This window comes from Lagopus leucura, unplaced genomic scaffold (assembly GCF_019238085.1).
Source record: "Lagopus leucura isolate 7727_CA_CO unplaced genomic scaffold, USGS_WTPT01 Super-Scaffold_73, whole genome shotgun sequence".
Classification (NCBI taxonomy): Eukaryota; Metazoa; Chordata; class Aves; order Galliformes; family Phasianidae; genus Lagopus; species Lagopus leucura.
In genome coordinates this window covers 13411667-13426097 of record NW_024962252.1, presented here as the reverse complement: position 1 = coordinate 13426097, position 14431 = coordinate 13411667, and the positions used below count along the sequence as shown (strand labels likewise).

At 38.3% G+C, this 14431-nt stretch overlaps 1 protein-coding gene across 1 annotated transcript in view; it reads right to left on the bottom strand.

Moving 5' to 3' along the window:
* The window catches only part of DLGAP2 (DLG associated protein 2), an 85828-nt gene that overhangs the window by 54272 nt on the left and 17125 nt on the right, over window positions 1–14431 (bottom strand). Inside the window, exon 2 of the mRNA XM_042888188.1 lies at window positions 13045–13256. Within this exon, the coding sequence (XP_042744122.1) occupies window positions 13045–13256 (212 nt within the window). The remainder of the gene's footprint in view (window positions 1–13044; window positions 13257–14431) is intronic.

Sequence of the window (14431 nt, the reverse complement as noted above, 5' to 3'; positions counted from 1 at the left end):
AACAGTAATTTGTGAGAAGAATAAGCCCCATATGCCATGGTACTGCCAAGCAGCTGGATTTTGATCTATGAGTTTGGACATAACATGGTAGTTAAATAATTTTTCATTTATTAGAGGAAAGCAATTTATTCATAGGGCTCTAACAAAATAAAAGAAGTGTTACATATATTAGACTGTAAAAGCAATTTCACATTTCTTCAATTAATACTTTGAACTCCTTTCTGTTAAAAAGAAATGATTAATTTTCATTTTTAAGATATACATTCAAGTTAATCCTCTAGGATAAATGTCTCAATGCATAGTAAAACTGGCGGTCGTGTTATAACCATGATCCAGAAACATAAATGGTTTAAACACAAAAGTTACATAGATATATTTTTTTCAAATATCATTACCCATTGCTCAAAAAACTTTCACGATTACCAATAATGCTATAAGATCATATGTGACATTGGTAAAAGCTGGCTTTTTAATGGCAGTCACTCTGTTTATAAACTCAGCTACAAATTTCTTGACCAAAATACCAAAATGTTCCAAAATACCACAGCTCTATCAACTTCCATATAAGAAAATGATTTTCTTTTATGATCTGCAGTAGATGGTATTATCAGCTAATTGCTGATGAAGACAAGCATGGACATATAAAATGGTTTGATAGTTCATCTCCAGGGCCACAAAACAAATGTACACATTAACATTAAATAGGTGAGTGCAAAGTTTGGTACTGTGGAAAGAAAGGAAGAGACTAAAAGCAAAAATTAAACTGATATGTCAGCCCACTTTCCACTTGCTTTTCAAAACAGACAAGTTCTTATGGATTCCTCTTTAAAAGCCTCTTTGTTTGTTTTTTTTCCCCCTCAAGGGTTGCCTTCCCTTTACCACTGGATTAGAGAAAGTCCACAGAAGCTAGGGGGAAATCTTTTTTGAGACGTCTCTTAGCTGAAAGCAAGGTTCAAAGCCTCAACAAACTTTTGGGTATAAGGAAGTCCTATGTACAGACACTGCAGCTCCTGACAACATCTACTGTAAAAGGAAAGCGTTAGGAGTCCCAGTGAAGATAGCCAAATTTGCAACAGCACTTTCAGTACCAGGCAGGTTGTGTGAGTGTATTCAGGGAAGACAAAATATTGTATTATAACAGTCAACTATAGCATGGCATGCTCATGTGGGATAGTATAACTGGTAGTATATCTGATAATACATCTCATATATATAACCCTGACATAGAGTGAACGAGGAAGAAGTTAGACTGCATATTCAAACAGAAAAAAAAAGTAGATGAAGAATAAGGGAAGAGACAACAGTCCAAAAAAAGAGTACTTAGAAGTTTCTAGAAGTCTTGCATTACAGCCTCCCTTTTTTTGCTTACCTCTAGCCTGCAAAGTCTCAGGTCTCTATTCCAGACCTCATATGCCCTGCAGCTCCTATCTGAAAGCTGCATTTTCCTTCAGCCCCCGAATTCACATATACAAAAAAAATACACATTCAGCTCTCTTCTCTTCTTGGTCAACCCAGATCCTACTCCTTCCTGCTGCTTAGACTCCTCTCAATTCCCAGCCCACAGTTCTGTTCAAGAGCTTTCAAAACATCATCACAGAAGCCAGTAACCTCTGTTACTTTAGACCTAAAAGCTACAAGGTATGCTGAAAAAGAAAAAAGAAAAGAAAAGGAAAAAAAGACGTTTTTGACTTTCAGAAAACACATTTTCTTCTGTTTATCCATTTCTTGTAGCTACCTTTAAAAGGACTCCGAACAGTAAAGATGTAGGAAGACACTTAAGTTTACTTATTGTGATCAAAAAGCATTAGATGGTATTTAGATTAGATGGAGGAGCAAATCTAGGTCCCCTTATCTTTTTTACCCACTTATCCTGTTGTAACCAAGACTTGAAAAACTAAAGGGTATTTAGAACCTGCTTTAATAAATGGAACAGTCATGTAAGCTAATGCAATAACTGCAGTATTGCTAATGCAATAACTGCAGTAAAGCATTAGTAAGGGAAGGAATCTTATTTCCTCATCCTTAGCCATCTATTATTTAGCCATTTATTTCCTCTGTTAACAGCATTTTTAAGAGGAGTAAAATTGTTTAAGTTACTTTATACTAAATAACTTCCTTTGTTCTTTTTCCAGAATTTCACTGTTCTACCTAACTTTTGTAAAGTTTAAATGACTGCGCACTGTGCCTGAAGCAGCCAAACAACTTCAGCATGAATTGCTGGCTGATTCGTGGTGTTCTCGCTGTAGTCTTTACTACACCCTTGCTGTGGTCTTTGCACCACTCACTTGGTTTGTCACTTTGTGCAGCACTGAGTTAATGCTTTGTCATCACTGAGCTCAGATGCTGATGTGACTCTTTTTTTCCACAAGCCTGTGTCATTGCTATATGACTAGCAATTTCTGCAAACTGGACTAATAGCATTCAGTACTGTACAGTGACTCATTTAACAACTGGATGTTCTGCAGAAGGGATGTCTTTTGGCAATTTGGCTAAAAGATATCTGATATGCATGACAGGAAAGGCATCTGATATGCATGATAATAAAACATTATCGTTTTCCTTTTAGGACACCCTGAAATTCCAGATTGACTAACTGACTTGGTCTTAGAATTTATAGCTATGCCAGAGTCCATGTAAAACAAACAAATCCCTTAATGTCTACCAGCAAATTCATATTGCAGCAGTACTTGACAGTGGAAAAAAACACATTATATGCAAACCTGAGAAAGGGTTCTTGGTCACATTTTTCTTGTGCTTATCTACCTGAATATTATTTACTAATGAGCAATTTATATCATATACTTTGTCACAGAACCAATAGGCTTTGTTTAAAAAAACATGAACATAATGCCAACCACACAGCAAATGTGATAAATCTGTCAAGTTTATTCCTCCATCTACTCACATACTTTCAAGATAGTGATCATCCCATAGAATGTTCACCTTCCAGTGCACCTTGGGTCAAGGAGATATCAAAAGTGAGTTAATGTCTTCACAGGCCCTTAAAAGTTGCAGTAACAAAGTCACCTTATGATTCTGGAAGGGCCTATCAAGTTTATTAAGACAGCATCGGATATAAAGAAAGTCCATTTTCCGTCAAATTAACTTTTGGAATTGTAATATTCGAAACCCTCACGTTTTTATTTGCATGATCATGCCTGCATTTGTCAGAAAATCTAAGAATGAAAGGGAACATTAAGGCAGGTACAATCACCTCTGTTTAAATCAGCACATGCAATTCAGAAGTATCATTCTGGAACAAAAAGATAACATTTGTAGACTTCATCTCGGGCACCTAAAAGGCAGGTGCAATAGGATTAGCAAAGTAGCGTAAGTTATCAAAACCTATTTTATTGAGAGATTTGCATTTCGATGGATATTCATTCCTCTATCTGTATCTTAACTATGTCTCAGTAGGTACGTGAAATAACTCATCAAATAGAATCTAATGATTAAGCTTAGCTGGCAGCACCATTGTACAGCAGCTGCGAGTCACACTGCGTCTCTGTGGATCCCTGCTGAAATCAATAGAGTTCTGCACAGGGGCACAGATGTGCCTGCCTACAGTGCAATGGAGAGCTCTGAGCATAGGCATTAAGTCTGATTCTCCCTTTGGAATAATGCAGTTATTCCAGTTCTTTGAAAAACTGAAAGTACACATAAATTTGGAGAATTTATTTGCAGTGAAGAATTTTCTAATATTTGCCAGACTGGAGTTTCTCTTTGATCAGTGACAGACATTAGTATTTGGGCCAAAATAAATTTTCAAGAGGCCTACGCATTTCATCAACACATAGCCTTTCTTAAAGATGTCTGAAAGATATCAAGGAGACAGGGAAGGTTAAGATTAGGTGTTAGGAGAAAGTTTTTCACATACAGGGTGGTGACACACTGGAAAAAGTTGCCCAAGGAGGTTGTGGATGCCCCATCCCTGGAGGCATTCAAGGCCAGGCTGGATGTGGCTCTGGGCAGCCTGGTCTGGTGGTTGATGAGCCTGAACATAGCAGAGGGGTTGGAGCTAGATGATCATTGTAGTCCTTTTCAACCCAGGCTATTCTAGGATTCTATGATTTGATTTATTACAAGAATATGTTAGGAAAGAGTTGGAAACTGCTGCTGCACTCCTGATGAAATATTTACTAATCATTGGAAGGAGAGAACCTTTCCTGCCAGTAAGGAGTTACAGATTTAGAACCATACAAACCAAAATACAAGAGGAAATAATCTAGAAGAGTTAAACAGTCTGATGGTTTGATCCCTCTCTGCTTAGCCTACTCTCCAAAACTTGCAGAATGTGGATATAATAAAAAGGGTCTCACGTGGGAAATCTGAACTAAAAGCTATTGTTTGTAAGAGGTGACAGATGCACACATATACTTAATTGTAAAAGTCTTGTCCCAGCATCCTATACTGAGCTTATCCCAGAGATTACACAGCAAACTGGTCAACAACAAAGAAACTCAGACAGATGTTATGGCAAAAACTTAGAGGCATTTACAGTACCACGATCAGCAGCTTAATTTAAACATGCATGTAAGTCCACTGAAGCCAACAGGTATTAAACAAAGTAGTGAGTTTCTCATACTGAGTTTGATGACATTGTGAGACTATGAAATTTCTGAGAAGAAAAAAAAAAATCTAAGCAAACCATGCAGTAGAACTGAAAGAAATGAAAATACATACAATCTGTGCTAACAAAAAGCACCTTATTTTTCAGGTCCTTGCTTGAGGTACAGAAGTGTTTCTATACACATACTTCAGAGTTTCATTCTTTTTTAAGCTAAAAACTAAACAAATGAGAAAAGCTGCTCTTGATTCAGTTTTTCAAATGAAATATAGAAGCAACATATTCACTGAAATCAGGAATTATTAAAAAAAAATATACAAAAACCAAATCATGAAAACAAACAAAAACAAAACTGAAATAAATTTTCTCTTGGGTCTGAGTGTTCACTCTTGTAAGACTGGCCTAAATCTGACCATGGTTTCACCACAATCCATCACATAATTGCATCTTTATGACAAAAGCCTCATTTATTCCCGTGAAGACTCTGCACTTTGTTCAGACCTTCAGAATTCCCTTTCTGTCCCTAATCCAGGGTAATAGGTTTCAGCCCTATAACATAAAGCTTGTATATAATACAGTAAGGCAAGTGATCTGGTTCAATTACTCCCTGGATTTCAGAAAGACACTTCTGAAAGGCAGCTTTGCTACTTCTAAGAGAACAAGGAGTCTTACAGTGCTTAAGAGAATTTCCTATTATTCTGCTGAGGAAGAAAGGATAGGGACCTTCTTCTGACCCCATAAAAGATGCCTCCTAGGTAGACAGATGACTGGTTGCCCTTCATCAGCATTCCTTCTTAACCCTGTGGACTAATCTAACCCAGATCTTATTGACTGTAGCAGAGAACACTATCACTGTGCCAGTGGCCCACTGATTGCATTATTAGTTGATAACGCTTTGTAATTAGGCCTCAAACCCTCCTCAGTAAATCTCCAATTTCACCCCTCAGAGACTCTGAGTAGATGCTAGTACACTACAGGGCCTCAGAAAGCTGCTAATGAAGTGTGTAATGAGGCTTTTTGGAGTCAGAAGATTGAGGAAAAACACAAGAAGAAAAAACACAAAAAGACTGAGGGGAAACAGAAGATTGAAGAAAAAAAGATAAATAAAAAGCATATAAAAGGTGAGGATTAGTTTTCTAGTGACTTTCCCCACCTCTTCTATTCAAAATGTACCTCAGGAACAGCTACTAAATCATTCCTACTTTAAAACACATAAGATTTAAGGGTACATTGAAGTTTACTCTTAAAAATTACAACAAAAAAGGCTTGCCTCAGTAGTTTGCCACATCATAGAAATATGACACATTTCTCTAGCTGCATTTGAACTCTCAACTGTGAAGTTCTTTGCAGCATCCCTATTTCTCTTCTTTTGTTTTCAGTTCCTCATGTTGTAAGTGTGCTATGGTTACCATAAATGATTATAGGTGGTAAGATTATATTTTTAAATGGAGATTTCCCTTTCTCTTAGAGGATCTTTTGGTATTTCATGCTTCTTTCTGAGCCAAGCCCTCTGGCAGATGAGTGCTATCACATCTTGTTCTGGTTCAACCCCCTTTATCTGTTCTTTGGCAAGAAAAATGGTGCCAAAATGGAGTCTGTAGAACAGAACATGTGCACATGCCTTGAGTCAGATTTCTGATACTCAAGTCAGCATAAATCAGTATGAGCCGGAAGAGATGAAATCTCTCCATCTAAAAAAATGTAAGGGCAGGGAAAAATTATTGTTAACACAGATCATTGCAGCTGGTGTAACTTTAAGTCCAGAAAACATTTGTGGGTCAACAATTTCAGGTCTAATTCAGGCACATCAGCTGAAACTGCTAAATAAAGTAGTTTTATATTGAGGAATCAGACTTCAAAGGAAAGTGGCTGAAATGTAGAGACATGCACAGTGTTCTTCAAGTGTGCTGTGGGGTTTAATAAGACCCAACAATGCTGCTTTTCTCCATAAACAAGATTTCACAATAAACAAGCATTTCATGAAACACTTCAATAAGGGGCCGCAACACTTCAGAGGAGAACAGAGGGAGAACTTAGCCAAGAGAAAAAAAAGAGCATTGCTATTCTACCATGGCAATCTACCAAATAATTATTGCCATGGCAGATTTCCTTCCTCACTGAAACAACATTTGTATAGTACCTACCCACACAAGTACTTGTAGCACCTATTCACATACCTTGATGTCTGCTCACCCATTAACGTAATGTATCTGGACTACCTGCTACCACTGCAACGTCTGCCATTAGAGAATCAAGAAACAGAAGTACACATTCCTGTCACTGTTTTTATTTCATTGTAGCTTAATCTATTTTATCTTTATGCATGTGGCTTCTAGTTTCCCATGAGTCAGAGCATAATGGAAATCTTTAGCACAGCACGATCATTCATTTGCGTGATACCAGTATGATCTTCAAATGGAGCACATTAGCTTTGGGCTGAGTGCTATTGTTATCCCTTTTGACTAAATGGTTAGACAGCTTTCAGTCTTTCACAGCACTTCAAAAAGGAGATACTGAAAAAACAGAGCAAGCTACTTCTATGGCGCTACCCTGTTCATTTACATAATCAGTATATTAAGTCCTCTTTTCCTGTATACGAGAAGCATCAAATGACTAAAACGTTGTCTTCAATCATATAATTTTTTTTCTATCACGTAGCCCAGAGTTTTATTTTTAGCTTTCCTTTCTAGATCACAACATTTCTGATGCTTCCATCTCTCAACTTTGCTTTTGCTACAAATACAGAATAATGACATTGTCTAGGTTACAAATTATGTGGGGCAGTCTCTCTTCCAAGGTTCCATGAAACTTATTCAGGATTGACATTCCCTTTGTTTCAGCTAACAATTCCATTACTTGTTCAGCTCTCTGCACTGTTACTGTAAATGAAAATACCTGACAGCACAGTATACACCTTCTACATTCTATATTCTGCAAACTGCCTTCCATCAGAGTTGATGGAGTGACTGTATGAGTTTCAATAGGGCCAAGTGTCAGGTCTTGCATTTTGGTCACAACAACCCCAGGCAACCCTACAGGCTTGGGGAGGAGTGGCTGGAAAGCAGCCTGATGGAAAGGGATCTTGGTGTACTGACGCACAACTGGCTGAGTATAAGCCAGCAGTGTGTCCAGGTGGCCAAGAAGGCCAATGGCATCCTGGCTTGTATCAGGAATGGTGTGGTGAGCAGGACTAGGGAAGTCATCCTGCCCTGTACTCGGCACTGGTGAGGCCCAACCTCGAATACTGTGTTCAGTTTTGGGCATCTCAGTACAGAAAGGACACTGAGGTGCTGGAGCAGATCCAAAGAAGGGCAACAAGGTTTGTGAAGGGCTTGGGAATATGCCCTATGAGGAGAGACAGAAGGAACTGTGGCTGTTTAGTCTGGGGAATGGGAGGCTGAGGGGAGACCTTATTGCTCTCTTCCAATTTCTGAAAGGTGCTTACAGCAGGAGCGGGGTTGGTCTCTTCTCACTGGTGACAGGTGACAGGATGGGGGAAATGGCCTCAAGTCGCATCAGGGTAAGTTTAGGTTGGATATCAGGAAAAACTTCTTTACAGAAAGGGTTGTTAAGCACTGGAATAGTCTCTCTAGGGAGGTGGTTGAGTCACCATCCCTGGATGTGTTTAAAAACCGTTTGAATGTGGTGCTCAGGGACATGATTTAGCAGAGGGTTGTTAGAGTTAGGGTAGAATGGTTAGGTTGGACTCGATGATCTTTTTTTGGTCTTTTCCAGCCTGAGCGATTCTGTGATCTATTATTTGAACTCCATCCCCAGCAGCTTCACACACAGTAAAAAACAATGGACTGAATTGAAAAGGCTTGCTTCACCTCCAACACACACATATACGCTCAAAAGATACTGAATCTGACATTTAGAAGATTTTCTATGCCTTATCATAAAGCAAAGTAAAAAAATACTAAAAAAGAAAAAAAAAGAAGCATGTTTCCCTTGTAACTCTCAGTAATTTCTACAATAAATGGCACTTCTGGAACAATTTCAAGAAATCAAAAAGTTCAAAGAAAGCAGATTCAGATACGTGTCCTGTCTCCAGCACAGCAAGCTTTATTGTATTATATTTCACTCAAATGCAATTTTGAAATAATAATAATAAATTACATTGGCCTTTGACTTGAAGTTATAGAAGTGAGTAGCATGACATGCTATTTATTCTTTTGAAACAGCATTCACAAAGTAAGAGTTGAACTGCATTTGTCTTCAGTGGGTAGTCTATAGATATCTGGATGCATTTAATTTTTGAAAAATCCAGCAAAATTTGAATCACTTAGACCACATCAGAAATAAGTCAGGTCTGTTATCTGACCCTTCGGCCAACTGATCCACATGATTAAACTTTCTTATCCTGCATTGAGGGTGATTGCATCCAGCAGGGTAAGTCCATGCAACATGCCTGGGTGCTGCCTACCAGCCAGCCTGGTGCTGGGCTGCAGGCAGGCTGGGATGATGCTGGCTGTGCCAACGGTTTGATAGTGGCGATGATCAGATGGCACTGTTTGGGTGCAAGCCCTGCAACTACCATCTGTGTGGAAAGGAGGAGGGCAGGCCCTCAACTTCTTTTTCATTTCCACTTGGACTAAAATATGCTTCTTTCCAAGAGCTACTTAAAATAAATGATCTCAGAATGTTAATGGTCATATTAAATCAGTTATGTTTACCTGCTTGTTATGTTACATAAAATTATTTACTCAGATACAAATATGCATTTTTAGTGTTCATGAATTTTTAATGTTTGATTTTCTCAATCTTTGAGCAACACGAACCAACAAAACAGGGGCTTACTTTGGTCAAAATATAAATGGAATTTAAATAGGAAATAATTCCTTTCAAAGATGCCTGATACAACTCAGAGGAGAAACATGCACACACAGCAACATTATGTTTAAGGTTAAGTGAAAACTTGTCCAGTTTCCATTTTAGCCTATTCAGTATAGTGATAAAAAAACTAGGCGCATTCTTATGAAACCCTCCTATTGAAGCAAAAGCAATATATTTATATTATATTTTTATTTTTTATTATTATTTATTTATTTATTATTTTTATTATATTATATATTTATATTATTAATATATTATATATTTATAGCAATGAAACTATCAGTATTCATATTGCAGGTTTACTGGTGCTCATCCAGATTTCAGTTCTGAGCTATCCTGTCCATTCAAGCAAAGGATTGAGACTAAAAGCCCCATTTTATTTCTGTGCTTCAGCTCCCTCCATCCTATAAGCAAGCTAAAAAGCAAGCTAATGCAGCTGACATCTTGAATTATGTAATTTCTCATAAGACACGCCAGTCACATTATTTAGTCCAGCTATACATGCAAGAAAGCTGTTCAAAACCTTCACTTTTGGCTCAGCAGTGAGATCAGCAGTACAAAGGGCACTCAGCATGCAAGGGGGATTACTGAACCATGTAGAAGGAGGGAGGAAGGCTCCATGACCATCACCCCTTGCTATGCCCTTCATAGCAATCTGACTGACTTTACAGGGACCTGCACTGACAGAGTGACAGGGAAGAACTGGGAGGAGATGGCTTTTGGTGAAATCCCAGGTTTTGGATCATTATTTCATCAATATTTCTGTGAAACAAGAAATTTTCTGTCTGCCTGCTTGCCCAAAGTACTGCATAATGTCAAGGGCTGTTGGAATTTGCAGGTTTTTGCAAGACAGACATTCAAGAATGAGAATAGTTGTGACATTTCTGTCTGAAGGTCACACAGGAAAAACTCTACATGGCAGGCTGGCAGATTCAAGGTACTGTCCATCAGTTTAAAGCAAAAATGGGGATTTAAAAGATACATGAGCAACAGGTCAGATTCTCATTTCTAGTGCAGCGTTTATGACAAATTGTCAGCAGATCCCGAGTAGTACTTCACAGTATCACAAAAACTATCCTTTTCCTACTGCAGTTAATGGTTTCTATGCCATTAAATCTTTGGGGGCCAGGAACATGCACTGCTGTCAACCTAACTACACTGTATCTGCATTGCACTGGGGTTTTAATCAACAATATTTTGAGCAGTTTTCCATGTACCTTCATCTGTGACAGCATGCCTACATCTCCAGTTCATCTGCAGCTGGATCCCATAATCCAGCTACTCACTGACAAATTACCCACTGATCTAGCAGATCCTTTGTCCCTGTCACCTCACGAAAGTTAAATCTGACAGGATAACCTGTATAACAATGCAGTATCTCTCTTACAAGGGGGGCAACTTTTAAAGCAGCATAAGGATTATTTTGTCAATAGTTGGCAAGCACATGATAAGGCAGAGGCAAGAAAGCAGAGTTAAGCTCTGACAGAAATTTGGCTTTCCCCTTTAGTCAACAGATGACATTGGTGCTCCCTGACACTTTGGGATCTAACTGGTGTAGTCCTGCCTGCTCTCCTCAGACTCAGTTGCTATGTCTGTACAAATACATTAACAATTACCACGCCTGTTCTCTAGCCTTGAAGCCAACTGGCACTGCCTGGCCATAATCCCATTGCTATACTCTTTTACCCTTCAAAATAGGATGGCTGCATCCAAACTGCCTTTTGGGAATGATCCTGGGCCCACACTACCACCCAGACCAAGTCCCAGCAGTGTCTGAGGAAGCGCTCATAGGCCCAAATGACAAACCCGAGGGAGACCTCTCTAAAACCAGGTCAGCCCGTGTGGTCAGATTTCAGTGCTCAGACCTCTGCTCTGGCACTGTTTAATTTACTAGCAGAAATACAGCTGGTCAATGTGTGAAAGCTGACTACCTCCCCTTTGCCCACTGCCTTCAGAACGGTCACTTTTGGCAAACCCTGGAATTTAGATCTCCCTTATTTATCCCTCTGACCCTTTGCAGGACCCACAGCTTTCACAATCATTTACAAGAAAACCCAAGACAGAGGAATTCACAAAATAAGCCTCTTCCATTGCTGAGAAATTATGGGCTCCTTACCCTGAACAACCTCTACTCACCCCCTGACGCATGACCACTCTCTTTGCTTCCCAGAGAAACCCTGACTAAACCAGTCACTATAGCCAGTGTGCCTCAACCTCAAAATCCAGCCCAGACACAACAACTAAGGATATAAATATATATATTTGAATGTTGATTCCAACCACTACCTTTAAGATCTTACATTTTGATGTTTGGAAATCAACCAGGTACAGGTCTGACAGCAGTATTTAGATAAAAAGCCAATGGTCCTACCATTGGAGCTGCTCTGCTAGCAAATCCTTCAGATGCACATTCAGATTTGGCTCAGTTGCCTAAACACAGGCCTTTTGCATTCTTTGTGATGCCACAAGTTGTTCTGAATGAATTTTATCAGAGCAGTCTCACTTCACAGTATCTCAGAAGTCTTACAGCATCTCATAGTACAAACACTGTTCTGTATGCATTTGAATAGAAGCTATAGAATTGCATAAGAAATTGTACAAAACCACTGTTCCCTTCAGTAGCAGAGGAAGCTGGTGCTTTTCTTCTATATTGCAAGCTAAATAATTCAATCTAATTAAGCTAAAAGTTTTTTGTTTGGCCTAAGGTTTCTGTTTTGTTTCATTTTATTTTATGAAAGGATGAGTCATTATGCTATACTGTGCATGGTATTATCAAGAGAACAATAAACAGCAATCAAAGGTTTCACTCTTCATTTCTTCTTTTTATGTATTTCTTCCAGGCAAAAAGATCAACTTTCTGAGCTGTGAGAAACACCCAGCTACATAAATAGAAGCACATTGCAAATGTGGCTACCACTTTCCAGTTGTGTTCTAAAGAAGAATTACAGTTTATTTAAAATGATACATTGAAAGGTTGAAGAGAATATAAACATTAACATACAACTGCATGTTTTCCTATAGTTTTTAAAATTGCATTAGTTATTTAATAGGTCATATTAAAGATGCAGTGAATGAAGAAAAAAACCACAGAACAATGCAAAACAAAACACCAACAATAAAACAATTAATAACAAAAAAGCAGTCAAACCAAAGCATCTACAAAGTGTTAAATGAGTATTGTACAATATATCTGACACATAAAGAAAGCACTGTACTGAAAAGATTTAAGGTACCAAACTTATCACAATCATTTGCTTCTTATTATAGCTCTTACAGCATACTGTATTTTCTATTTCAGAAAAAAAAAAACACCAAAAAATCCTGAAGAATTATGAAATTGTCCTCCTAAAAAGAAAAATTTTTAAAGATCTCATATGAAGATGGATATATTTCCTTCAGTAAATACAGTAAACTCTTTCTTAAGTAATACCTTCATTACACAAATGGAGGAAGACAGCAGTTTTTCATCCGCTAATCAAGAGAAACTGTAGCTAATTTAAAACTAAGTAAGACAAAGTTAGCTTTACCTACAGTATAATCTTTTCCTACGAAGAGCGATCACTATCAATGAGAGACAAAGAAAAATAATCTACTCATGGAAATTTTCAGGAAGGGTTATAACATGGTGTAGTAAAACTTACTTTTGATGATCTCCCAGTGGTCTTTGTCCAATGGATTTTAATAATGACTCGGGTCGAACTGCTAATTTTGGTGATGTCTTGGGGCTAGTATCAGAGTCTCCACTTTCTTCATCTCCCATAGCCTTAATATAGCTCCCGCTTCTCATTCTTCTGCAAGGAATCTCTTCATCTTTCCCACCGGCAGGGTATCCTCCCCATTCATCCTGAGGTACCTAATAGAGACCATCAAACACAAATGCAAAACGTGCATTGTTTTCATATACTTAAATACTTCTTTCCAGTTTCCATTTTATACAGAAAAGTCGTGATTTTTTTTTTTTTCTTCAGAAAAAAATCACTTAGAAAAAAATTTCTAAGGGTCACAAATGATTTGGGAACTTACTTTCAATATCAGGATGGGAAATTTTAATTTTATAAATGTTAGAACCTCAGAAACAATCAAGTCATTGCTTGAGAGCTTTGTTGCAAGGTCTACATGTACATATGCTGTAAATTACAGGAAATCTTGACCTCTTAAAAGTTTACATGCAGATTGGCAGCTGATAAACAGTTAGCTGATCGTATGTCAAAGACAGAAAACTCACTCACTGAGGTCTTTAAATTAAGCTAAGCCACGATTTATGCATAAATGGGCACTATTTTGATTAAGGACAAACTTCTGAAAAAGAAAAAAAAAAGCAAATGTGGGTTTTTGTTTTTGTTTTTTAATTTAGCAACTGCTAAATACTTCATAGAGACTGTAACATATCAGGAATGCAGCAAGTTACTAATAATACATCGAAGCTGGAGTTGCTTTCATACAGTTGGGGTGGTTTTCCAAAAAGTAAATATAGTGGTCAGAATATAGATGTGTCTATACTGCAAACTGTCAGAGAACTGAATAGGAGTAGTATTTTCAATTTCCAGTGAAACCAGCCTTGTTTAAAGACTTGCATATAAGCTCAGCAAGCATGGTTATGGGCTCACAGGTTACGGGCTGACCTGCTGGAAGGGAGCTCTGCAGAGAAGGACCTGGGTGTCCTGATGGACAACAGGTTGGCCATGAGCCAGCAGTGTGCCCTTGATGCCAAAAAGGCCAATGGGATCCTGGGGTGCATTGAAAAGAGTGTGGCCAAGAGGTCAAAGGAGGTGATCCTCCCCCTCTACCCTGCCCTGGTGAGGCCACATTTAGAATACTGTGAACAGTTCTGGGCTCCTCAGTTCAAGAAAGACAGGGAACTTCTAGAGAGAGTCCAGTGGAGTGCCACAAAGATGATGAGGGGTCTGAAGCATCTTTCATATGAGAAAAAGCTGAGAGATCTGGAACTGTTCTACCTGGAGATGACAATGCTGAGAGAGGATCTTATCAATGCTTATAAATATCTAAAGGTAAGTGAATGGGACTCTT